At 40.9% G+C, this 26901-nt stretch overlaps 1 protein-coding gene across 1 annotated transcript in view; it reads right to left on the bottom strand.

The window, feature by feature from the left end:
* Nucleotides 1–26901, bottom strand: part of KLHL18 (Kelch like family member 18) — a 347445-nt gene that overhangs the window by 229681 nt on the left and 90863 nt on the right. Inside the window, exons 3-5 of the mRNA XM_069339925.1 lie at nt 12363–12503; nt 10889–11087; nt 6278–6438 (exon numbers count right to left, since the gene is read on the bottom strand). Coding sequence (XP_069196026.1) covers nt 6278–6438; nt 10889–11087; nt 12363–12503 — 501 coding nt within the window. The remainder of the gene's footprint in view (nt 1–6277; nt 6439–10888; nt 11088–12362; nt 12504–26901) is intronic.

Raw genomic sequence — 26901 nt, 5'->3', positions numbered from 1 at the left:
AAAGTGTATAATCTTTTCAACTTTGTTACCTCAATTCTCGTCCTAGGCTTTTCAATTTGGTATCATTGTGTTCGCAATAGGACTAAAGGCATATTAAGTCCAAATGCCCAGCGTACCATCCACAACAAACAGAGAAAGTGAGAGCATGTTACCCGGAAGCGCGCAAGACCGATAAAATGTGTACACTCCTTTCACTTTGGTCACCTCAATTCTCGTTCTAGGTCTTTCATTTTGGTATCAATGTGTTCGCAATAGAATTCCCAACAGGAATATATGCATATAATGTCAAAAACAGCGGCGCGCTCCATCCGCCGACAAGATGAAAGTTACCAGAAAGAGAGCGCTGCACCACCCCAAGGCGCCTCTCATTACAATAGAGCGCGCGGTCATACCGAAATGTGCATACTCTCTTCAACTTTGTCATCTCAATTCTTGTCCTAGGTTTTTCAATTTGGTATCAGTGTGTTTGCAATAGAATTCTCTACAGGACTAAATGCATATAAAGCCCAAAAGCCAGGAGAGAAAGTGAGAGCGTGTTACCCGGGAGCACGCAAGAGCAATAAAATGTGTACACTCTCTTCACTTTGGACATCTCAATTCTCGTCCTAGATCTTTCATTTTTGTGTCATTGTGTTCGCAACAGAATTCCCTACAGGAGTACATGTAGATATAAAGTCCAAAAGCCCGGCGTCCCACCCACAGCCAACAGAGAACCTGACGGTACGTTACCGCAGTGAGTGCTAATAATGAGCAATAAAATGGGTATACTCTTTTCAACTTTGTTACCTAAATTCTGGTCCTAGGTCTTTCATTTTGGTATCAATGTATTTGCAATGAAATTCCCTACAGGTGTATATGCATATAATGTCCAAAACCGCGGCACGCCCCTCCCGAAGCCGCCGCTAATTTGCCATCGGAAACGATGCAATGCTGCGTCGTTACCGGACTACCCCCGAGTAAAATAACGACGCAATGCTGCGTCGTTACCGAGCCAAAGTGTTAAATTAACACTTTATGCGGATCAGGACATAACCTGGAGTCCTGTTTGCCTAACCGCTTCCGCAATGTGGACATTAAATGATGTCCTCAAAAAAATATTTGTATAAAATTCAATTTTAATCCGATTTACTTTGGGTTTGTTTCAAACTGCGCGCCATGAGGCTCTCTTTCTCACCACTAGGCTGCATGGTACAATAAGTTCATGAAAGGTGTGGACCACTTCAATCAAATGGCATTAGCATTTTACCAGGAAAACTCACAAGTGGACCAAAAAGATAACGTTTATTTCCTGCAAATGGCATTGCATAATGCCTTTGTTTTGTACAAATACAACACAACTGATCAAGAAAAGCTAACATTGCTACAGTTCCACGAGGTGGCAATTTGGACCCTATTGCGCTGGGACCCGGAAGATTGGCCTCAAACAGCAACAGTATCTCAACACTTGCGGCACACTCCAGACATAAATGATGACAGGTCCTGCCTATGCTGACGCCATGCAAACTCCCGGACCATCTGGTGTGAGGCGGCCTTTGTTCACTTCAACACCTCAAGCTGAAGCAGCAACCAAATCAGAACCCGAGATGTCTGGCACACTGCCATTTGACGAGACGGTTTTGTCAGATGACTCTGACTCTGACTCAAATGTTGAACCTCCAGCGATTCAGTTGATTCTGAAAATCGCATGAACTACAAACTGAAACGAGTATTTTGATACCAGAATGAACACTGTATCACATAAACTGCCATAAGTAGACTCAAACCTTCATAGATTTTTTTTTGGGTGTAGCGTGTGTCTGCATGAGTGTCCCAAACGGGTTGCAGGTGGGTGACTTTAGCTGTTTATACTGGTAATGCTTCCCCCATATCATGTATTATATGCATATGTCTGTTTAGGGAATTTTATTCCGATCAATGTACAACCAAAAATAACTGTGTGCAACAAGTATAAACTTGACAAACATAACAACAGTAAAAACATTTCGTGTGTGTTTGACACTCACTGATATGTTCCAGCGTTGTTTTATATTTGGCACTATTCTATCTTACGCTTTGTTGATCTTTTTTACCTACGGGCTCATAGAACATTCTATTGCGAACACATTGGCACAAAAATGAATGACGTACATAGAATAATAATGTCAGGACAGTGAAATAAGTATAAACTTTCAAAGCGCCGTATCGCACATGTGACGTCGCGTCACCGATACCGGGTAACAGTTCCGCTACTTTCCACACTCTTGCGGGTGGGCCGCGACCATTATTCTACGTTTATATTTATATCACCGTGTAGGGAATTTCATTGTGAAATTGAAATTGAAATTGAAATAAGTGTATTGAGGTAAAATACACACAAAGGGATGAGGTAGCTCAAGCTATTCTCACCCCATTCAGTACATCGTGTTAATATATACATAGACACACATCACAAACAATAAACATATTACCAAACATTCTGAGAGGTAAACATATACATTTCCTCCTTCACAAGTAGTATGGTATCAGACGTACACACAAATACTTTTATGACCTAGGTATACTGTATAGACAATTTGCAAGACACCTGCAGATAATTCAACAAAATATTACAATCTTGGTGCAAAATTCTTATATCTCTCAAGAATATCATCAACCTTTCCGTTGTGACACATCCAGGCTATTTGTTCAGGAACAGTCCTTATCTCAGTGTTTCTATATACATTAATCAACGGACAATCAAGAATATAATGGGCAAGGGTGTGAGACCTTAACATACCACATAGTTTACACTTCGTGTCATTACCATGAACATCTATCCCATATTCCCAGTAATATTTGTACCCAAGCCTGAGCCGCATGTACACAGAGTCACTCCAAGCATTTCTCCTTTTACCATAAGTGAAATGGGTGTTTTGACTCACATACATGTAGTGTTGCATGGTTTGACTTCTCTCATACATTATCTCTCTCCTCTCCACTCCCGCCTGTGCCTGAATATTTCTGATTTTGCTTCTTATTTGTCTCATTGTGAATTCACATTCAATGTCAACTTGTGGTTTTGATGTGGCACGTTTGGCCAAGTCATCCGCCACCTCGTTGAGCACTATTCCAACATGCGACGGAATCCACATGAATTTCACACTATAACCTTTCAGCTGTATCTCAGTTATTCTTCTCTTACAGTCCTCCACTATAGACATGAAGACTGGGTTTCGACTGTTTAAGGACTCCAGTGCTCCTCGGCTATCGACAAATACAAAAACATTTTTGTCGTCATGACGTACTTCCTCCAAACACGCCAGAATGGCCTGCAGTTCAGCTTGTGTGGATGATATATAATTACTAAGCCGGAGTTCAATTATCCTGTCCACAGTCCCAAACTCCGTATAATCCCTTATTAGGACACCACACCCTGCCCTGCCATCTTCCGCCACCGACCCGTCGCAATATACATGTAAACTGTTGCCTCTTGGTAACCGAGATATCATGCTTCCATACAAACACCGTAATTGTCCCGGTTCATGATGAATCTTTTTCACCTTGAGGGGTACAATTTCGACGTCTATTTTCTGTACTATCCAGGGAGCAGACATATTACACTGTCGAGAGGGTTTACAGCAGTCAAGTACGTCGTATTCCCTGAGGTCATGAGCTAATCCTCTCGTATAGCGTGTCTCCCTCAGTTTCCTGGAAGTGTGTACGTCACTCAAGCAGGTCTGAACGCTCTCAAACAGCTTATCCCCTCCTTTTCTCCGCATGAAACGAATAGATACTCTAGTGTTAATGTCACGGACTCTATCACACACACTCTGTAAATTTAATTCCATTCTCATTATTTCAATCATTGCATTTCTTTGACATCCAAGAATAATCCTCATAGCCTCGTTCTGTATCAGCTCTATTTTTTGAATTCTGCCTTGGCCTGTGTAAGACAATACGGGTGCTGCGTAGTCTATCAGGGATCGAACAGTGCTTATGTATAACATCCGCAAGATAGGTACCCCAACACCTTTACCAGAAAAAGCCAGTGCTTTTAGAGGATGCAGACGGGCTTTACATAAGGTGCTGATATGATTTATTTCAGCATTTTTACTCTCACATGTGTATCCAACATACATGCCCAGATACTTGTACTTCTGTACACGGCTCAGTTCCACACCATTTAGAGTAAGTGTTATATTTCTTCGTTTCCTATACTCGTATTTGGTTTTATCTGCATTTATAACTAAGCCTAACTTGTGACAGGTTGTACCAAGTATGTTAAGAGCATCTTGAATTTTGTTCCCAGAAGTGCCTTGTATAAGAATGTCATCAGCATATATGATCGTCGTGACCCCTGGAGGATACATCTCTGATGCTAATCTGTTCATTAATACATTGAATAAGGTGGGACTTAATGCTCCCCCTTGTGGGGTACCTAACTGAAACATCCGTTCCTCAGACATGTATCCCTGGTAATACACCTGACCTTTTCTGCCTTGTAGATAATCCCTTATCCAGTGTAGCAATCTCCCTGTTATTCCCAGATTGGCTAATTCGTATAAGATTACTTCCCCATTGGCTTTATCAAACGCTCCTTGTAGATCAACAAAAACTCTACAATTGTCATCCACATTAGACAAGCACTTTAAGAGACAATCCGCAGTACTTTTGCCTTTGATAAAACCAAAGAGATTACTGGACATGTTATTACCTACAAGGTAGAGTAGCCTATTTAACAAAATCCTTTCCATCATTTTACAAAAGCAGGATATTAAGGAGACAGGTCTGTAGCCTCCGTTTGACTTAGGGATAGGAATGATGACAGCCTCTTTCCATTTTCTTGGTAACTTTCCCTCTCTATAACTCATATTAAACAAATCAAGTAAGGGATTAGGTTTCATACCGGCTAAATAATTAAGTATGTCATTGTGAGTCCATTGATACCAAAATTAACGCTGTAGGACAAGTGTGGAGGTGATAAAAATCCCAAGAGTAAAAACATTTTGTTGCTGTTGGGCGCTCACGGCGAGTCATCTACGTAGGTTTTTATTTGGTGCTGGTATCCCTATACATTTCATGACCTTTTTTACTGATGTTCTTCTAGATAATTTTAATGCGAACACGGTACCAAAATGAAATACGTAGCTCGAGAACTAAGGCCAGGAGAGTAAAAAGAGTATACACATTTTTGTTTTGACGCTTAAGCGACAAAAACGCCGCGCGCACATACCGCTTTTTTTTAACCTTAGCCGGGCGGGCGAAAGTGTTAAGTGTGTACATAGTGTTAAAATTAAAGTTGCAGAAATTTTAGTGTACAATAGTTTTCATGAACTGTATTGTAGTACTCAACATACAGCAGAACTACTTTTAATCACACAGTGCTAACGCCATAATGCACTGCAGTACGTATTTACTGTAGAGCATTCACAACTTCACGAAACTTCAAGATGGACATAACTCCAACAATAAGGTAAATAAATGAATTACAGTATTTTTTAGTAGAGTAGTAAAATATAGGTACAGTATGTAATATGATAATGCATTTTTATTGTGTATAAGAAAAAAAAAGACACCGACGCAAACGCCTCCTGAAGGTCACCTCTTGCAATGAATCCAACGCTCCAACGCACTGGGGTTGGTCCCATATAGTACGTCGAATCGAGGTTGTACAGTATGTAGCTTCAGCATAGAACCCACACCTTGTAAAACATACATAGAAACTTGACAAAGTTCAAAGGTTTGCAACTCGATTAGCATCAGAATTGAGATACCTGTCAATGCTTGCCTTATAGCTGAGGAGGTATCTTCCTCAGCTTCTCTTAATCATCATAGGCATCATCATAACTTCTCTTAACCTCTCCTCATAGCTGAGGAGAGGTTAAGAGAACTCGCCCTCACAACCTAGGAGAAGAGAAGCAGCAGAGGGGGATATGATAGCTACATACAAGACCTTAACGGGAACAGATAAAGTGAATAAAGGAAGCCTATTTATATTAAAAGGAGGTAGGACAAGGGGACATCGGTGGAAGGTGGACATGCAATTGAGTCGAACACAGATATGTAAGTGCTTGTTCCCTGTATGGGTGCCAAGTGGAGTGTAATGAAAGGAGATTATTGAAGCCAATTCCAGCCACATTTAAAAAAGAAATATGATGATAACTTTAATGTTGAGAGGGGTAATTGGCATGCTAGATAAGAATGGCTAGGAGGCGGGGGCATAAAGAGCTATCTCACTCTCCCATAGTCATTGACAGGCAAGAACCATAATCAGGTAAAACAAATAGCACTAGTTATGGTAACAAAAATCAACACCTACCTGCATTCATGAGATGATCTGATTAAGTTTTCAGTGGCAACACGGTCTGTCAGGTACTGTGGGGTTAGCAATGGCATGCGTACTTTTGTTAACAACTCTGGCAAGCTGTGACTTCGCTGGTCCAGGTCTCGCTTCGTCCAAGCCATGACAGCCTCAAATACCTGCTTAAAATTAAAACAGAATTTTGCATGTATTGTACATGAAATTAAATATTTTTACACAAACACATGTCAAATTAGCATTCAGCCTAGCAGGCATTTTTTATTATACAATGCAACACCAATTAAGGAAACTTCGCACCGACAAATCACCAGTCGCAACCTCTAAGCCGCTCTGATGGGTTTGGTAAACTCATAGCATGTGGTCAAGAGCTCAGCCTGGCTCAGCATGTTATGCTTGAAATTCTAACTGCAAGCATTGTATACATATTATTTTCTTCCTATTTCTAATGATATACCATCATTTTGCAAGTGCAATGATACAATGGGCAGTAAATAATGTTATTTGTATCACAGAATATGTACCGTAGATCATAGGTATGCACATATATTCATGTCACTATGATATGTACTATATTATTTGCTAAAGAACAATAAACCTTCAATTTTTGGTGTTATTATATTAGATTCATACTTTATATATAACTATGTACTGTACATTTACTTACACAATCATGAACCACCAAACAGTTCTGGTGGGAGTGTGTAATGAAATTCAAGTCATCATAGTAGCGCACACACTACCAGCAGATTGTGTCAGCAGACAGTCTGCTGTTCGGAGGCTGGAAGATAAGTTCGGAGGCGAAGTATCAATCACGCGAAAACCGCATATTGGAGGGAAGGAGGGTTGCCAGGGAGCTTCCAGGGCTCACCCAGAAAATGGTGTTTCATTATATTCAATGATGGTTTTCAGTGCAGAGCCCCTTTGACTCCCTAGAGCTACATGACCAAAGATAAGGAAAAGAGGTACTTACCCGAGCTCTCAACGTAAACTTGAGACAATGGGCTGCAACCTGTGACCCAAACCAACACAAGAACGCCCAGGCCCAGGAACATTAACCAAATACCAGGCGGCCAGACCCTGTTTGACCTTCAAAATTCCCCTGCAGCCGAATATCAGCCCAAGATATGTTGCCAAACACGGCAGCCAATGCAGCAAATTCCTAACGTCATGGGCACGATGATAGACCGCAGGCTGGCTAGACTTAATAACCCTGTGGCCAACTTGGGAGACACAAGCCCTGGAACAGGGAACGAGGGAAAGCGTATCAACCCAAAGTACATCCCTGGCCACAGAAGCCGAAGTGCGCAGGTAACGGCGAAGAGCCGCAACTGGGCACAACACATCATACATACACAGCCTGACCAACCAAGCATCAATAATCCAAGGACTCCTCCAGAAAGCAACCATCTCATTCTTCGCCAGAAAATAAGAAGGCTGCAACCAAACAAACCGACTACCAGGACCGAAGGAGCAGAAACCCCTGCGCCAGAGGAGGGCATGAAGCTCATCGACTCAATCCCCAGAGGCCAATACCGATAGAAACAGTCTTGGAAACACAATCTTGAACCGAAAGGGCCATCATGAACCAAGGAGAAAAAAGATAGGAGAGCACACTGTCCAAGGACTAGAATGACTCAGGTGGTGCCTAAAACAATCAGGCAGGAGGCAAAACAAAGCACAAGAAAGCTTCCAGAACAGGGCAGAAGCAACATTCACCCCGAACGCAAGGTGGAGCAACTCCGCCAACACCGTATGATACGAGGCGACAGTATTAGGCATCAAATGACGGTCCTAAAACAGCCAAGACAGAAAGGACAAGATAACCCAATCAGAAACGGAAGACAACCTACGAAGAGAGAAAATGGCGGAAAGAACGAGAGGAAACTTCATACTGTCGCCGAGCCGAAGCTCTCAGGTGGGACACCATCAACAAAACCACTTGATCACCATACAAATGGTGATAAACCTGTGTCAAAAAGATCAAATGTGAAGAGTGGAAGGGAAGACCGAACAGCAGTATACCGGACCACTCAGACCTGCTGGAAGAGGCAGAGCCGCAGAAAACGCCCCAGATTTGGACACTGAGCAAGCAGCGCCTGAAACCAAGGCTAGGTCGGCCACCAAGGGGCCACGAGGACTATTCTCCCGTGGTAAGACTCCAACTGAGCCAGATGTTGGAAATTTCCAACACATAATCACTCACAATTAGTACTTTAAGAAGAATTCCTGTACTAACAATTATATTTACTAATACTAATAATCAGTAGTGAAATAATATTAATACATTCCTACTGCGTAATAACTGTGCCAAGTCTTTCCTACTGTTTATGGTGATGTTGCATCAACAGCCCGCCACAGGGAATAATTTCCACATATCTGTGGATCAAATAGTCCAGTTATTTATCTGCCTTTATTAAGGATAATCGTTATTAATAAATTTACTTTCTGGGGGAGGGGGAAGCCCCGTCGGATCCTTGGGGCTATCCCAGGCTGATATGCTAATGTCAGACTAATGTATCGGACTGGAGAAATGTCACAAGTGGAGTACCACAGGGTTCAGTTCTTGCACCGGTGATGTTCATTATCTACATAAACGATCGACCAGATGGAATACAGAATTATATGAACATGTTTGCTGATGATGCTAAGATAATAGGAAGGATAAGAAACTTAGATGATTGTCATGCCCTTCAAGAAGACCTGGACAAAAGAAGTATATGGAGCACCACTTAGCAAATGGAATTTAATGTTAATAAATGCCATGTTATGGAATGTGGAATAGGAGAACATAGAACCCACACAACCTATAAATTATGTGAGAAATCTTTAAAGAATTCTGATAAAGAAAGAGATCTAGGGGTGGTTCTAGATAGAAAACTATCACCTGAGGTCCACATAAAGAATATTGTGCAAGGAGCCTATGCCACGCTTTCTAACTTCAGAAGTGCTTTTAAATACATGGATGGCGATATACTAAAGAAACTGTTCACGACTTTTGTTAAGCCAGGGAGGGAGCCGGTCGGCTGAGCGGACAGCACACTGGACTTGTGATCCTGTGGTGCTGGGTTCAATCCCAGGCGCCAGCGAGAAACAATGGGCAGAGTTTCTTTCACCCTATCCCCCGTTACCTAGCAGTAAAATAGGTACCTGGGTGTTAGTCAGCTGTCACGGGCTGCTTCCTGGGGGTGGAGGCCTGGTCGAGGACCGGGCCGCGGGGACACTAGTGCCCCGAAATCATCTCAAGATAACCTCAAGCCAAAGCTAGAATATGCAATGGTTGTGTGGTGCCCATATGTGGTGCCCATAGAAGCACATCAACAAATTGGAAAAGGTGCAAAGACATGCTAGTAAGCGGTGATATGATCATTACGTACAAAATAGTAACAAGAATTGATAAAATTGATAGGGAAGATTTCCTGAGACCCGGAACTTCAAAGAAGAGGTCATAGATTTAAACTAGCTTAACACAGATGCCGAAGAAATATAAGAAAATTCACTTTCGCAAACAGAGTGGTAGATGGTTGGAACAAGTTAGAGGAACAAGTGAGAAGGTGGAGGAGGCCAAGACCATCAGTAGCTTCAAAGCATTATATGACAAAGAGTACTGGGAAGACGGGACACCACGAGCGTAGCTCTCATCCTGTAACTACACTTAGATAATTACACTTAGGTAATTTCACTTATCAACAAACATTGTCTTCCAAGTAAAATGTCATACACCAATTCAAATTTTACTATGAATTTGACGTCGTACACTAAAAAATTCATAATCTAGGGCAGTGGTACACCAAGGTATCACTGTACTAAAATACAAAACAAATACACAAACAAATAGCCACCAAAAAGACAAAAACAGTCCAAGATGGTCAGCATTTATCTGAAAAACTGAGACCCTTAGAACAATGAGGCAGGCAGCGGAGTTTAACCAGCAAACTTGTAAGGTTTGCACCATGCACATGATTGGGGATTGAAGAGGAAGGTGCACAGGAATAACTAAAGTGTTTCACCACCAAGAAGTCCATTAGTTTTGGGGCTTCATTACCCAGTTTTATACATATTGTATACCTTGCTGTTGTCTGCTTTGATTTGCCCAACTTTCTGGTGGCCTTTTCTCGGTAAGGGCAATTTAGTCCCCCTGTTCCTTGCACCTCTCTAGATAGGGTAAGGTTTTGGCCTCTGGTCCCCAGTAGACTTATTTATAGCTGACATGAATTTAATTAGATGAAACTTGCTAGGCAGCAAGCACCAAGGAGCCACCATACCTTGTGATGATTTCGGGGCTCAACGTCCCCGTGGCCCGGCCCTTGACCAGGCCTCCTATAGAGTATAGGACCTCCCCAGCAATAGTCATAGACTTAAACAGTGAACAAATACAAAGGGAGTGTACCTGGGTAAAATACAAGGGAAAAGTGTGTAGGTTGACAAATTATATAAGGTGGAAAAACACATTGTATGAAATTATATAGCAATTATAAAGCATTAGAGATTGGCACAATAATGCTAACATACTCTTGAAATGTATAAGAAATTTTCTTGCTTTAATTTTTTTAATCACAAAAATGTTTGTTAATTAATACTGGTACACAAGAACATAAGCAAGCAACTTACACTTTCTTCACTTTGAACATTAAGTTCATCACGGGAAATAATTTCTCTTACATCTGAGAAAGAGAGATTCAGGAATTCCTCAGATACAGAAACTTCGACAAAGTGTTTTTGAAGATAACGATTACTTGCTTCTACCAATGACCAACAAGCCAAGGTGTCCGCAAATGTTCTGATTCCTAAAACGTTGTGTGGGTGTAACCTGTAAAAATAAAAAAATATACATTACCTTGTACTTGAAACAAATAACAGCTGATATGTATTACATAACATATTATCTGAAGTAAAAACTCTTCCTTAGGGGAAAATGCAGCACTGAATATAATGAAATACAGTGCAACGGTGTTCTCTCTTGAACGAACTATACGGAGCGAGGCCAAATCGTTTCATCACGGAATTCGTTCTACCCATCAGCCCTAATCAATCCCGACCTTCCATGTGAAAAAACAAAGCTCCCACATCCATAATATAAAAGATCACAGAAAAACTATTTGTTATGTACTTAACATTTTAAACATGGTACATGATAGAACAATCATTGGTGAGCAATTCTTTGTCAAAATCATAACTGTGAGACTATTATTGGTGGCCACTAATATGACAAACAGAAGACAACCTACGGAGAGAGGGAAAATGGCGGAAAGAATGCCAAGAGACTTCATACTGTCGCCGAGACGAAGACAGCAGAAGAACACCATCAACGAAGCCACCTGATCACCATACAAGTAGTGATACACCCATGTCAAAAAGACCAGAAGCGAAGAGCGGAGGAGTATATCGAACCATCCAGGTACCAGACCGGCCCTATTTGCTGGAAGAAGCAGAGTTGCGGAAAACACCCTGAGTTCAGACACCGAGCAAGCATCGCTTGAAACCAAGGCTGGACCGGCCACCATGGAGCCACAAGGACGACTCTCCCGCTGTAAGACTTCAATCGAGCCAGAACCAGAAGCAACAGCTGGACCAGGGAAGGGAAGAGGTACAAGTAACCCTTCCAGCCAAAAAAGCATCCACCGTGACAGCTCCGCAGTTGGGGAAGGGCGCCACATATATCGAGAGACACCAGGAGCATGCCGATGCGAAGAGGTCCACCTCCACCTCCAGGGGCCCGAATGTCAGGCAGAGCCAACTGAAGGAGTTGGCGTTGACCGTCCTTTTCGTGGACGGAATCTTTTCACCTAATGCCTCTTGTTCACCTAGGTACTCAGGAGTTAGTCAGCTTCTTGTTGGGTTGTATCCTGGGCAGGGTCAGTAATTCAGCCTTGGAGGAGGGGGGGCAGACCTCATTAAAAGCCTAACATGTATGAATACACTTTGGCTTGCACTACAATACACACAGAAATCTCAATAGCGTGATACATCAAATGAACAAATCCTTTGGCTTCCTGTCCCCCGACACAATGAATTGAATTATACTGTATACCCAGATACCATATAATTTTATATATATATTACTAATCAATAACTTCTTTCTCACCTGTGCTTGAGGAAATCTGCACATGCTTCTCGCACTTTAGATAGTTGAAGGAAAGATGCCCCTACTAATAAACTTTGTACATTAGCACCATCAATCTTGACTTTTCCAGAATATGCGAAGTTGATTAGGGATTCCAGTGCACTGTAAAAAAAATATAAACATAATTAATAATTACTTATAATAATAATAATAATAATAATAATAATAATAAATAAATATATATATATATATATATATATATATATATATATATATATATATATATATATATATATATATATATATATATATATATATATATATACACACACACACACACACACACACACACACACATACATACATACATACATACATACATACATACATACATACATACATACATACATACACATACTGTCTCCACTCAATCATCCGGACTATATGGGAAGGACCCCCAGCCAGATTATCACATTTTTCGGATAATGGTACTTTTTCATCTACGAGTCAAAAAGTGACAATTTCCAACTACTTTTATACTACAAACAACATAATTTGAATTGCCTTGCCACATATAACTATTAAATATTCAACTAGAAACCTCAACTTACCTTGTTGGTGTTCGTCTTCTTGATTGATGCCACACATCTTGAAGTTAAGAATTCTTAACAATTTACGTAACCTATACTAACACAACACTAAAATTAACACTTAAAATTACAGTACAGTTCATTAAGCACAGTTAGTTTTGACTGCCAGCTGCTGAGGCCTCACTGATTGAAGGCATTTGGGTTGCCTGTGAGGCCTCGCTTGTTGAAGGCGTTTGCATGCCCTCACTTGTTGAAGGCGCTTGGCTTGCCTATGACGCCTCACTTGTTAAAGGCGCTTGCTTGCGCCTCACTTGTTGAAGGCGCTTGGCTTGCCTGTGAAGCCTCACTTGTTGAAGGCATTTGGCTGCCTGTGATGCCTCACTGGTTGAACAACACATAACTTGTCTTTAATTGCTAGGACAACCTTCTTCCTCTTAACACCTCCAGAATGATTGATGCTGCTACCAGACATAGTCTTGACCAAAAATGTTCAAAGTTACTATGAAAATAAAAAAGTTATTTAAAAAAATATTTCACTAATGGAGCAGCACTGTGACGCCGCACTGGTTGAGGTGTATAACAGTAACTTGTCTTTAATTGTTAGGACAACTTTCTTCCTCTTAACACCTCCAGAACGATTGATGCTGCTACCAGACATAATCTTGGCCAAAAATGTTCAAAGTTACTATGAAAATAAAAAAGTTATTTAAAAAAATATTTCACCAATGGGGCAGCACTGTGTATAACACGAGGGATGGACGCACATGGGTTGACCAGTGTTGGACGGGTTCACTTGGGGTGGGGCAGCTATAGCACGTTATGTAGGCCGCCAGGAGGAAAAAAAACTCAATATTTTTGAAGGAAACTTCAGCCTGTGCACATTACTTTTAGGAAACTTATTTATTTGTTATTACATAATTACTAGTACTTATTTCATTTGTTTTTGGCTATGATTAAGTGTTCTAAAATTAATGGTAATTCTTGTACCCAGGTGGTCCCTTCCGACACACCCCTCCCACCCTCCCAACACCACCCACCCACCCAACCCCCTCCTCCACCATGCGTCTAGAGCCACAGATGGGATTAATACGGTATGGCCGAATATTCATCTGGCCAAACCAGCTTTTATCCGGTTCCTGTGGCCATTTTGACCGGATATTGTGATAACTTTATCCGATCACGATTTTGGCCGTATAAGGGCGTTTTCCGGATGTTTGAATCCCGGATAATTGCGGAGTTACAGTATATATATATATATATATCGTTTTCATTTCATAAATGTACTAAAATTAGTAAAAATTTACAGAAAGATACAGAAGGGAGAGAGATTCCACATTACACAATATATATCATAACCCCCAACATCCATTTGTATAGAATGGAAAGGTGCTACTCCAAGAAGAATGTTAAGGGTCTTAAAGTAGACTCATGTTCTTATGTTCACAAATAAAGAAACGAACATAGATATCATATTATAATCTAACTGTGCAGTAAGGCTTCCTTGCGATGCCTGCAGGACACTCACGGTTTCATACCATAGAAGTCAAATCATCCGCCAACATTATTTGAATAATAGTTTAAAATTAATTCTTAACAGAAGCATGATTAGTTCTTTAATCCTTAAACCGCACAATACATACATAGATGATGGAAGTAACTTTACTGAAACCACACAATATATATACAGTATAGGCAATTTTAAATGGCCCGCGAGGGATAGGGGCAGCTATAGTCCAGCCACGACCGATAGTTAACAGACGCCACCTAGAAAAAAATCGTGGGCAACATTCCCGGGTGTAAGAGCCTCAGTACTGAGTGAGCCACCAAGGCTGAGTTTCAAGTTCATGTCGACACCCCTAGGTGTCCTGTTTGCAAACTTCTATATGGGTACCATTGAGCAAAAAGTCTTAGTTGACATGAACTTGAAACCGGCCATATACTGCAGGTATGTTGACAACATTTTTACACAGGTACCTGATGTCAGACATCTGCAGGAGCTGAAGGAGGCGTTTGAGCAGAGTTCCGTGCTGCGTTTCACTTACGAGATGGAAAAGGATGGGAAACTGCCCTTTCTAGATGTAACAGTCATGGAAAAGAGTGGAGGTTTCCACACTGCAGTCTACACTAAGGAAACGAGCATAGGAATGTGCCTAAATGCCAACAGCGACTGCCCAGACAGGTACAAGAGGAGTGTTGTTAACGCATATGTCGACCGTGCTCTCAGTCACAGCTCAGAATGGAAGCAAGTCGACGAAGAACTCTGTAGGGTAAGGCAGGTCCTAGTCAACAACGGCGTCTCCAATGGTTTCGTCGAAGACATCATAAGAAGGAAAGTGAAACGCCATGCAACCTCTGAAGAGACAACTAACACAACACCTATACCCCCTATTAGACTAGTTTACAGGAACTTCTTTTCCACAGCTCATAAAACGGAGGAAAGGGTCCTGAAAGATATTGTTAATAGAAACGTTATCCCTACAGACAAAAATCAGAGGATACAACTGACGATTTACTATAAAACCAGAAAAACGGCCAGCCTACTCATGAGAAACTCTCCAGACACAAAGCAGAACGCTTTAAAAGAGACCAACGTCGTCTATGCCTTCAAATGCCCTCTTGGGGACTGTAAGCTCCAAAAAACCCAGTATATAGGCAAGACAACAACATCTCTTTCTAGGCGTTTAACGATGCATAAGCAACAGGGCTCTATTAAGGAACATATAATCTCTTCCCACAACCAAACCATCGCCAGAGAAATCCTAGTAAACAACACAGAAATCATCGATAGATACAGCGATAGCAGACGGCTTGACGTTTGCGAGGCACTACACATTAAAAAGTCAACACCAGCAATCAACAGCCAATTAATGCACAACTATATTCTACCCACCTCAAGACTCCGCTCCAATATAGAAGCATCAAGAAATATGGACCAATAGGCTTTCTACAATCACTTCCATTCAATACCCATTGTTTCGTGTTCTGTCTTGTGTTGATGAATTTAATACCCTATTAACCCTTAACATGCTCGGGGTCTAATATCCTGCTATCCACACAGGCGCATGTCATTTTGAAAAAAAAAAAAAATTTTTTTTTTTGCTAATCTGTTAAGTTCTGTTCACTGATCACGGGAAAAATAAAAAAAAAATTCTATTGTACTTACTTTTCTTGCAATAGAGCCGAGAAGCTCGGTGATGACGTCACAATCTGCATGTTCGCTCATGCAGTACACGCCCGGGAGATGTTGCGCGCGGTCCTCAAACAGCCAGATTTGCCATAAATATATTTTCGCGCTATTTATTTACAATGTCTAAGCGCATTTTATCTAATTTTTTTTCACTAATTGTGTTTCAAATACTGTTTGAACATATTTTGTATCAATAATTGTTGCATATTTGAGTATACACAGGCGCACACAAATGTTTTCAATTACGGCAATATAATATGTCATTACAGTCTATTATATTGTATGTTCTGCTTATATTTGTATATACAGTATTTACACACACGCACACGCTATCTGCTTATATGTTTACATATTTACACACTCGCACACGCTATACACACTTTGAAGCACACTTAGAAGATTTCTAGACTGTGGTAGTCATTGAAGCAGTCGACAGCACATAATGGGATACCACACGTTTCACACCATGTTTGCACAAGCTTCCGTTTCTTGTCTCTACGTGTCGTTGTTTTACACACATAGCAATCACGTTGGGCTATTACACGCTTCACACCAGGTGGCAAATACTTAAGTTTGTGTGCTAGGAAGCCTTCAGTGTGAGCGAGGCGTGGAGTACCAGCATGCTGCAACAGTGGGTTTATGATGGGCCGCTGAATACCTGGGACATCTTTTGCAAACTTTCCTAATAACTGTATTGCAGCATCAAATACAAAGTCACGGAAAGTGGGCTTACGTCCAGTTCTCACAAGGTACATGTTGAAACAGTTCAGCATGCTCATGTCCACAAGATGGAAGAACACTTTTTTCGTCCACCTACATGTCTTCCGCACACACTCTGCAGTGCCAATCATCATGTCTGATTTATCAATCAACCGCATGTTGATATTATAGTCTAAAACACAGTCTGGCTTATATAGTGGTGCGTTTGTTTTATGGCTCACTTTCCCACTGTTCACCATTGTTCCATCATGAATTGTTGTCAACAAGTTCACCTCTCTTTTGTCTTTCCACCGAACTGACAGAATGTTATCACTTTTCCTTCTCTGACACTCACCAACTGCAATGTCGTTGTCAAACACAGGCATTTCCCTTCGTTGTGGCTTTACTGTACCAACTAATCCGGTTCTATTTTCTAGCAAGAACCGAGCTAGCAAGGGACTTGTATAGTAATTATCTGTGTATAAAATGTGTCCCATGTTCATCCACGGAGCCATGATGGTCTTCACTACACTCCCCGAGAATCCATGTTCGTCGTTACCGGGAATGTCTACATCACTAGCCGAGTACAGAATCATGTGTAACACGTATCCTGTCTCACAATCACAAAGAACAAAAAATTTCAGGCCAAATCGGTTTCGTTTTGAGGGAATGTACTGTTTGAATGGAACACGTCCCTTGAAAAGTATGAGAGATTCATCAACCACCAGCTTCTGTGCTGGTACGTAAAAATCTCTGAATTTTCCAATAACATCGTTCATGTAGTGCCTCACTCGCCACAGTCTATCATCAGGTGTTCGGTCCTGAACACTTCCAAAATGTAGACACCTGAGGAGTATCTGAAACCTGTCTCGTGACATATATTTCCCGAATAAAGGTGTTGGTATTGTCTTGTCCTTGCTCCAATAGTCATTTATTGCATGTTTGTGACAGTGCTTCATCAACAAACAGAGTGCCAAAAACACATACATTTCCGCCACTGTGGTATTTTTCCAACGCTGCAGTCGTGAAAATTCTGTGATTTCCCTCTCAATCAGGTAAGCAGCATGCAGGTTCGTTTGGTGTACAATGTATTCCATGAGTGGTTCATCATAGAATGCTGTAAAATATTCCATCTCAGCCATGTCCTCACCTTGATTAGGGAAAAGGTTTGTAATCCCTACATCTTTATCGTCAAAGTGAGGAATATTAGGAATAAAATCGTCACCATCACTCCACTCAAGTACACCAGGCGTCCTGCGAGATGCAGAGGAAAGACGGCGAGGAAGCGATGCATACCGGCGACCAGGAGCTGAATACCGTCTGCGAGAAGCACGGCGGCTACGTGCACGTGAGGTGGGTGCACGTGAACACGAGGGTCTTGGTCCCTCATGTGGTGCCATGCGGTGGCGCTTGGCCGGGCGAGATGCTGCTGACGCGACAATTTCTCGCCCAGTTACACCACTGGTACCAGCCACAGGCTCAATAAAACTTTGATCCGAGTCACTAAACCCAGAAAAGGAGTCACCTCCCTCTGACTCGTCACCCTCAAACAGAAAATATCCACAGGAACTGTGAGGTCGTGGTAGAATTGGGGTAGAAAATGGGCGAGGAGGCATGGGAGAGCGTATAGGCCTCGCCATGGCATGGCGGTCATTCTCACTGTCACTGCTGCTGCTACTATCACCCGACAACTGTGTATAATCCTCATCGTTGTCTGAATCGTCAAACACACTTTCTTCACCTTCAGAGAATAATTCGTGGGCTATTTGCTCTGGGGTGAGGGACTGAGTGGTGCGTGCCCGTGAGGCGTTTGACCGTGCGCTCGCCATGGTGACTCTCGCTAAACTGAGGCCTCCCATGCCATCGAATCGTGAGCTGGATTTTTTTTCAAAATGGCCGCTGTTTACTAGAGCCCCTGGGCAGCGTATGGGACCCCCAGCTACACCGCGGGCCATTCAAATCGTGCGCGGTACCCATACACTTCATATGAAGTGAAGCGCAGTTGACTGGTAAAACGATTTACACTTCATATGAAGTGATGCGCACTTTAAGGGTTAATACCACCTCACCCCATCCACCTCACTCAAATGTAGATATAAACAAATCGGAGATGTGTAAGTTCTATTCAGTTGTGTATGTGTAAACTAAAGTCTTTGAAAATGTAATAAGTTTTACGAAACGCGCTCAAGTGTCGCGTCAGACTAGAAATAAAAATGAATTTTGGAGAAATGATTTTTGAATTACCACCAACAGTGAAAAGGAATGTACGAAAGATCAAGAAAATTCGTGTTAGAATTATTAATCTTACTTTTTCGGTCATATTTAATAATATATGTCTACAGTAAAGACTGCTACCAAAATATACTAACATATGCATATGTATATGTATACATATACACTGTATATGTATACACTGTACATGCCAGTGTATATGTATATACAGTGTACATATACACTGTATATGTACATGCTATTATTTAGCGATGATAGTATTACAGAAGACCCCTGTGATAAAAATGACCAAGATTCTGATAACAGCAGGATTGTGATGATAATTAGTGCTGTAGTGGGAGGAGTAATCTTGGTGGGGAGGGAGGAAGCATTGTCTGCTGACTCTGTGTGACCACCTTTTACTGTCTGGACTCACTATACCAGCTTAGTGGTTCCCTATGGTGAACACAAATGTGGATACTTATATATAACATTTGTATACAGTGTAATAACAGCAAAAGGAGAATGTTGGGAGCAGCCATTTTGACGAGGAAGGTGGCATTGTCTGCATGACATGTCATGTTGTGTTACTGGTGGCCATTATGGTCTTTGGGCACCATACCAGCTTATTTGTACAGTTGTGGTGAATAAAATATGTAGATACCTATATATATAAATTGTGTATATAGTGTAATAACACTACAAACAGTATTCTTGGAGGAGAAATACTAGTGCGTCTGTCCTTGAACGAGTGAAGGCGGAAGCCACCAGCTGTGTGTGTGTAGCTACGTCTCTTATTGCCTGAACTCACCATACAAGCTTAGATGTACAGTTATGAACAAAACATGTAGATACTTATATATAACATCTGTGTATAGTGAATAAAAGCAAAAACAGTATGATGGGAGGAGTATGTTGGCGAGTAAGGAGGTGAGGGAGGGAGTGGTGGCAAGTAGCTGGCTGGCAGGTGTGGAGGCCACTCTTCGTTGCTTATCACCATATCAACTTAGTGGTTCGTTATGATGAACAAAACATGCAGATACTTATAAATAACCTGTGTATATAGTGTATTAACAGCAAACTATTTGTTTATTGTTTTATGAACATAATAATTGAACCACTAATATGCACATCATATTTTGAGTACAGCGATGGTTCACACATTTTATTATATAAATATATCACAATGCACAATATTGAATAATATTACTGCAAAAAAAAAAAAAAAAAAAAAAAAAATCAATCAGAAACATTGAAATAATTAGGTAACAATATCTTTGTGGCAAGTCCCACCTGACAGCTCGGGCGGAGCAGACCTCGTCTGGCGCCTGCTCTGTTAACACCTCTTTTTTGCCAGACTGCCCTGCCATATTGCAGCCAAAATATGCCACCTATGATTTTTTTTCTCGTGATCAGGGAACACAAATGAACACTATTATAAGACGAAAGAATTTTTTGGATTTTTTTTGTTGCGCCCGGCAATGTTGTTAGGCCAAAATGCCCTTAGCAGTTTGAGGGTTAATGACTAGTCGGAGAAAGTACTGAAGGTTTATATCTCTAAATAATAAAGTTTTGATGCCTCCAATAATTACTGAACAATATAGTCTCTGGTGTGAAGGAAGGCATCACCACAATACTCTCAGAACTGAGAGTTCTGTTATGAGGAGTTATGAAAAGGTCATAACTTTATGACCTTCAAAACCTCAAATATGGTAGTTTTCCATCTCGCACTTAACCCTTAAGCTGCTCTGGGCTAGTTGGCCCTCAACACCCACAGGCGCAATAAAAAAATTATTATTTTGTCTTACAAAAGTGTTCATTTGTGTTCCCTTATCACGGAAAAAGTAATAAAAATATAGTAAGAGGCATATTTTGGTCGCAATAGGGTAGGGAAAGTCTGGCAAAAAACAAGCGTTGAATGTAATGAAACGCCATTTTCTGCGCGAGTCTCGGAGGCTTCCCGAAGCTATCCAGGCTGAATGGATATGTATAACTTTCTGGCATCAGTCAAAATGCTTGGAGTTCTTGCTTACCGGGGACCACATGCCAGAACCTGCCACTATTTCCAATTATTTCCAATTACAAAATGGCTATTTGACCTTTGAGAATTACTAAATGTGGAAGGCTTTGGTGACCTGTGTCCCTCGGGTCGCACAAATCACCCCGCGACCAAGGCTAGTCCCGGCTAGTGACGTCACTGATGGTGACTTACTAAAGTATTCCAACAATTGAGGATACTCTTGATACTTTAAACAGAATACTATTGAATACAATTTGAATGGAGACTTGAATTTCTCTAAATTACTGAATTCTGTAAAATAATTCATTATATGTTGTTTAAGACAAAGGTGCCAACCATTTTGTGACCTAAACCGCTAATCCCAGGAAATGCCTCGTGCTTGGGTCAGGTCAACTACCACTTGACACCCAAACTTTCCCAAACCCCCATAGTCTATGAGAAACCATACTGAATAATTCCTACAATAAACCTAGTTTGTTACATTAGGCTGGATGTCAAAATAAGCTAAAAACACTGCCGACCGGAGGGAGATGCCAGAAAGTTATACATATCCATTCAGCCTGGATAGCTCCGGGGAGTCGACGGGGCTTCCCCCAGAAATGACCAGGATTCTGATAATAGCAGGATTGTGGTGATAATTAGCAATGGTGGGAGGAGTAATCTTGGTGAGGGAGGGTTGTCGCGTTGTCTGCTGACTCTGTGTGGCGACCTGTTATTGTCTTGACTCACCATACCAGTTCAGCGGTTCATTATGGTGAACATAAATGTAGATATTTATATATAACGTGTGTAATAACAGCAAAAGGAGTATGTTGGGAAGAGGCATTTTGGTGAGGACGGTGGTGTCGTTTGGTAGTTGTTGTGTCACTTGTCAAGCAATTTTGTTGTGGCCACTATGTTGTTTGGACACCATACCAGCTTAGTTGTACAGTTATGGTGAATAAAAAATGTAGATATTTATATACAGTGGTACCTCGGAATACGAGTGTCCCTGTATACGAGTTTTTCGGAATACGAGCAGGATTTCCTCGGAAAATATGTCTCGGAAGGCGAGTTTGTTGATACGCGTACAGGCTGACCTAGCGCGTGGTGGTACGGCCATCGTCACCTCTCACCCCTCAGTTTACCAGTGCCTCGCACCCAGTGACTATCCCACGTAAATTCTTCACCCGGATTTTCAGTTTTTTGTTGGATTTTTGGTCATTTGACCATAAAAGATATTATATATCTCGCCATGGGTCCCAAGAAAGCCAGTGGTAAGGTTTAACCTAAGAAAATAGTGCTGAATTTCGGGCGATCGAGTGGCAACACTGAAAAGTGTATACTCTTTTCACTGTCCTGACATTAATTTTCGATTTACGTATTTCATTTTTGTACCAGTGTGTTCGTAATAGAATGTTCTATAAGCACATTAGTATAAAATGTCACACAAGGATGCATTAGACCGGCACCAAATAAAAAACTACGTCGATTATACTTGTCGTGTCAACAATACAATGGTCTTACCTCGATGGTGCAATGCTACGCCGTTCTCCCAAATAGGCTATGCGGCTATTAGAGAAAACGGAAATTTCATGGCGGCCGTTGCATTGACCTTTTAAATGACAATGTGATGTCTTATTACAGACAAGTGTTAAAATGTAGGGAAAAACAAGTGTCTTTAGACAGATTCTTATTAAGACAAGCAAGTCTTAGTGGTATGCAGGCAAAATGTGCCAGAGTGTGCACAACAGTGAAGTCCTCACTGCCTGATGTTATAATGGAAGGGGACTCCCCTTCAAAACAGTAACACCTCTTCTCCTCCCTCCTCCTCACCATCTTCCAGCAAGGTAAGTAATAACTTGAACATAGTTTTGTAGGTTTATTTAGATGAATTAGGTATAAAAATTTAGTTTGATGTGGGGTTTTTGGGGTAGTCAGGAACGGATTAATTCATTTCCCATTATTTCTTATGGGGAAATTAGCTTCGGAATACGAGTTTTCGGAATACGAGCTGTCTCCAGGAACGGATTAAACTCTTAAACCGAGGTACCCCTGTATAATGGGTGTATATAGCGTAATAACACCACAAACAGTATAGTGGGATGAGGAATGTTGGCAAGTGAGGGAGGGAGCATCAGCTGACTGTGTGGCGACCTCAATTACTGTCGTGACCAGCCCATCCTCCAAATATGGGGAGGTACACGTAACAGCACAAGTAAGTGTAATTATGTACTATTCCTAGTAGTCAGGAATTGTACTTATTACACTTCAGTATTAAACCGTACTGTCAAATAATCGCCAGAATATTCGAATTTACCTGAAAAGATGAATAGAAAACCACGACCTAACCTAACCTTCTTAGTATATGAGGACACGCATTTTATTGCTTCTTAACACTTTCGCGTTCCACAGACTGAATAATTCGTCATTTATTTTTCTACTGAATGTGTTCCAACGACGCAATACTGCGTCACTCATTACAATATTTTTTAAAAATTTAAATTTTATCAGATCAATCTGGTAGTGGTTTTAAAATAAGCGCCTTTAGATTGCACACAATTTGATACCAAAATCAAAGATATAACATGAAACTTGATGTCCAAACACTTGAAATATTATAAATAGGTCTATGGTCTGAATATTAAAATATTTGTTAAAATTCTATTTATTGTCCTATTATCTTGGGACTTGTTTTAAAATGTGTGCCTTTTTATTGCGAACAATTTGATACCAAAATGAAAGATGTAACACAAATATTTATGTCAGAACACTGGAAAGATATAAATAAATTTGTGATGATTAGCGTCCAGAATTAAAATATTTGTTAAAAATCCAGTTATTGCTCTATTATTCTGGGACTAGTTTTAAAATAATCGCCTTTTTATTGCGAACAATTTGATACCAAAACGAGCGACGTAGCACGAAATTTGATGTTATCAAATTGAACGAGTTGAACATTAGGTTGCAATGTACAAAATGGTGCTCGTTCATGGGTAACTTTAGGCTTTTCTGCGGGGAGGCACTCCAGCCTTTTGTACATTTTATTCATACACATCTGTAGGGAATTTAATTGCGAACACAATGATACCAAAATGAGCGACGTAGCACGAGAATTAAGGTAAAAAAATGGAACGAGAATGCACATGTTACTGATTTTGTGCATTTTTGCCGACTTTACGCTTTGCTGTTGGGAGTCACGCTAGGCTTTTGGACATTATATTTATACACACCTGTAGAGAATTTAATTGCGAACACAATGATACCAGAATGAGCGACGTAGCGCGAGAATTAAGGTGAGAAAACTGGAACGAGTATACACATTTGAGTGTCACCGCGCGCTTACCCGCACGGAGGGGCCACGATCCCCCTGTCAACCGCGAGTTTCCACGGAGCGCGAAAGTGTTAATTACAATTAGTACTTAACCCTTAACATGCTCGGGGTCTAATATCCTGCCATCCCCACAGGCGCATGTCATTTTGAAAAAAAAAAAAATAATTTTTTCTTCCTAACCTGTTAATTTGTGTTCACTGATCACGAGAAAAATAATAAAAAAATCGTAAGTGGCATATATTGCCCGCTATAGGGCGGGGAAGTCTGGCAAATTATAGGCGCTGACTCAGCGTGCGTCCCAGGCGGTCTGTTGCTCGCAAGCTGTCAGGCCAGAGTTGCCACAAAGAGATAATTACCGAATTATTTCAATGTCTCTGATTGATTTTTCATACTTTTTTTTGCTGTAATATTATTCAATAGTGTGTAGTTTGATATATTTATATAATAAAATGAGTGAATCGTTGGTGTACTCAAAAATATGGTGTGCATATTGTTGATTCAATTATGTTCATCAATCAGTGAACAAATACTTTGTCGGTTATTACACTATAAGCACAGGTTATAAGTATTTGCATGTTTTGTTCACTATAACGAACCACTAAGTAGCTATTATGAGTCAAAAAGTAATGAGGAGTGACCGCCGTGTACCAGCCAGCCACTCCCGCCCTCCCTCCAGTCATCTGACTCACCCTCATTCTCCTCCCACAATAATGTTTTTGCTATAATTCACTATATACAGACGTTATATATAAGTATCTACATGTTTTGTTCACCATAACTGTACATCTAAGCTTGTATGGTGAGTAAAGGCACAGAGATGTGGCTACTCACACAGTCAGCTGATCGGCGGCCGCCCTCAAGGTCAGACGCACTAATATTTCTCCTCCAACAATACTGTGTGGTGTTATTACGCTATATATCTTATATACAGACGTTATATATAAGTATCTACATGTTTTGTTCACCATAAATGTACATCTAAGCTTGTATGGTGAGTAAAGGCACAGAGATGTGGCTACTCACACAGTCAGCTGATCGGCGGCCGCCCTCAAGGCCAGACGCACTAATATTTCTCCTCCAACAACACTGTGTGGTGTTATTACGCTATATACACACATTATATATAAATACCTACCTGTTTTATTCATCATACTTGTACAAATAAACTGGTATGGTACCCAAAGACCATCGTGGTAACCAGTAAACAACACCGTCATCTGCACGGTGGCGTCGTGCAGACGACGCCACCGCTCTCACCAAAATGGCGGCTCCAAACCTTCTCTTGCTGTTTATACCCTCTATACGCACGTTATATATAAGTATCTACATTTGTGTTCACCATAGCGAACCACTAAGCTGGTATGGTGAGTGCAGTCAATAAAAGGTGGCCACACACAGTCAAAAGACATCGCCACCACCCTCCCTCCCACAGCATTACACCTCCTTCCATGGCGCACAGCGCTAAATATCACCACAATCCTGCTATTATCAGAACCCTGGTCAGTTTTATCACAGTCAGGGGTCTTCTGTAATAATATCATCGCTACATAATAGCATGAACAAGTATAATTTGGCATTTTTAGGCAATGCTGTGGTCACAAGCTGAACAGCAGTGCTGTTAGCTCATGCTGCGTGCGTCAGGCTTGGTTGCTAACTCAATACTGAGGCCGATAACACCCGGGAGTTTGGCCCACGATTTTTTTAAAAAATGGCGTCTGTTTACAAGAGCCCTGATGAAGGTGTGGTGAACCCTGTGTATCCGCGGGCTGTTTAAATCTTGCGTAGTACTCCAACACATATGACGTGATGCGCAGTTTACTGGTACAACGTCCAGCACGTCATATGACGTGATGCGCACTTTAAGGGTTAATCTATAGCTATATTGCTATTACAGTTTCATAAAACTAATAGAACAAAATTAAAATCTTTCAATAAATTATAAAGTAACTCAGGATACTTTCAAATTTTGCATAAAATCTCTATTGTTTAATAAAACTGAAGAAGAAATACTTTATATTTAAAACTTGTGTATATAGTATAGAATTAAACATGAAAACTTCATCCTAAAATTTTGAGTGTCTTAACAAAAAACGAGAATATATGGGGAGGTAAATGTAACAGCCCCACAAGTGTAATTATGTACTATGCAGGACAGTCAGGTAATGTACTTATTACATTTAGTATTAAAAAGTACTGTCTATTCGGAGGATGCGTTGTCTTGACTCACCATACCAGCTTAGTTGTACAGTTGGTTCACACATTTTGTTATATAAATATATCACTACACACTATTGAATAATATTACTGCAAAAAAAAAAAAAAAATCAATCAGAGACATTAAAATAGTTAGGTAATAATATCTTTGTGGCAACTCCTGCCTGACAGATCAGGCTGAGCAGACCTCCTTCGACACTTGGTATGTCAACACCTCAATTTTGCCAGACTTCCCTGCCCTATTGCGGCCAAAATATGCCACCTATGATTTTTTTGTATTATTTTTCTGGTGATCAGGGAACACAAATGAACACTTTTATATGACA

Source organism: Procambarus clarkii, chromosome 42 (genome assembly GCF_040958095.1).
Source record: "Procambarus clarkii isolate CNS0578487 chromosome 42, FALCON_Pclarkii_2.0, whole genome shotgun sequence".
NCBI classification, from domain to species: domain Eukaryota; kingdom Metazoa; phylum Arthropoda; class Malacostraca; order Decapoda; family Cambaridae; genus Procambarus; species Procambarus clarkii.
The sequence above is the reverse complement of the archived record's forward strand: the minus strand, read 5'-3'. Positions and strand labels throughout refer to the sequence as shown.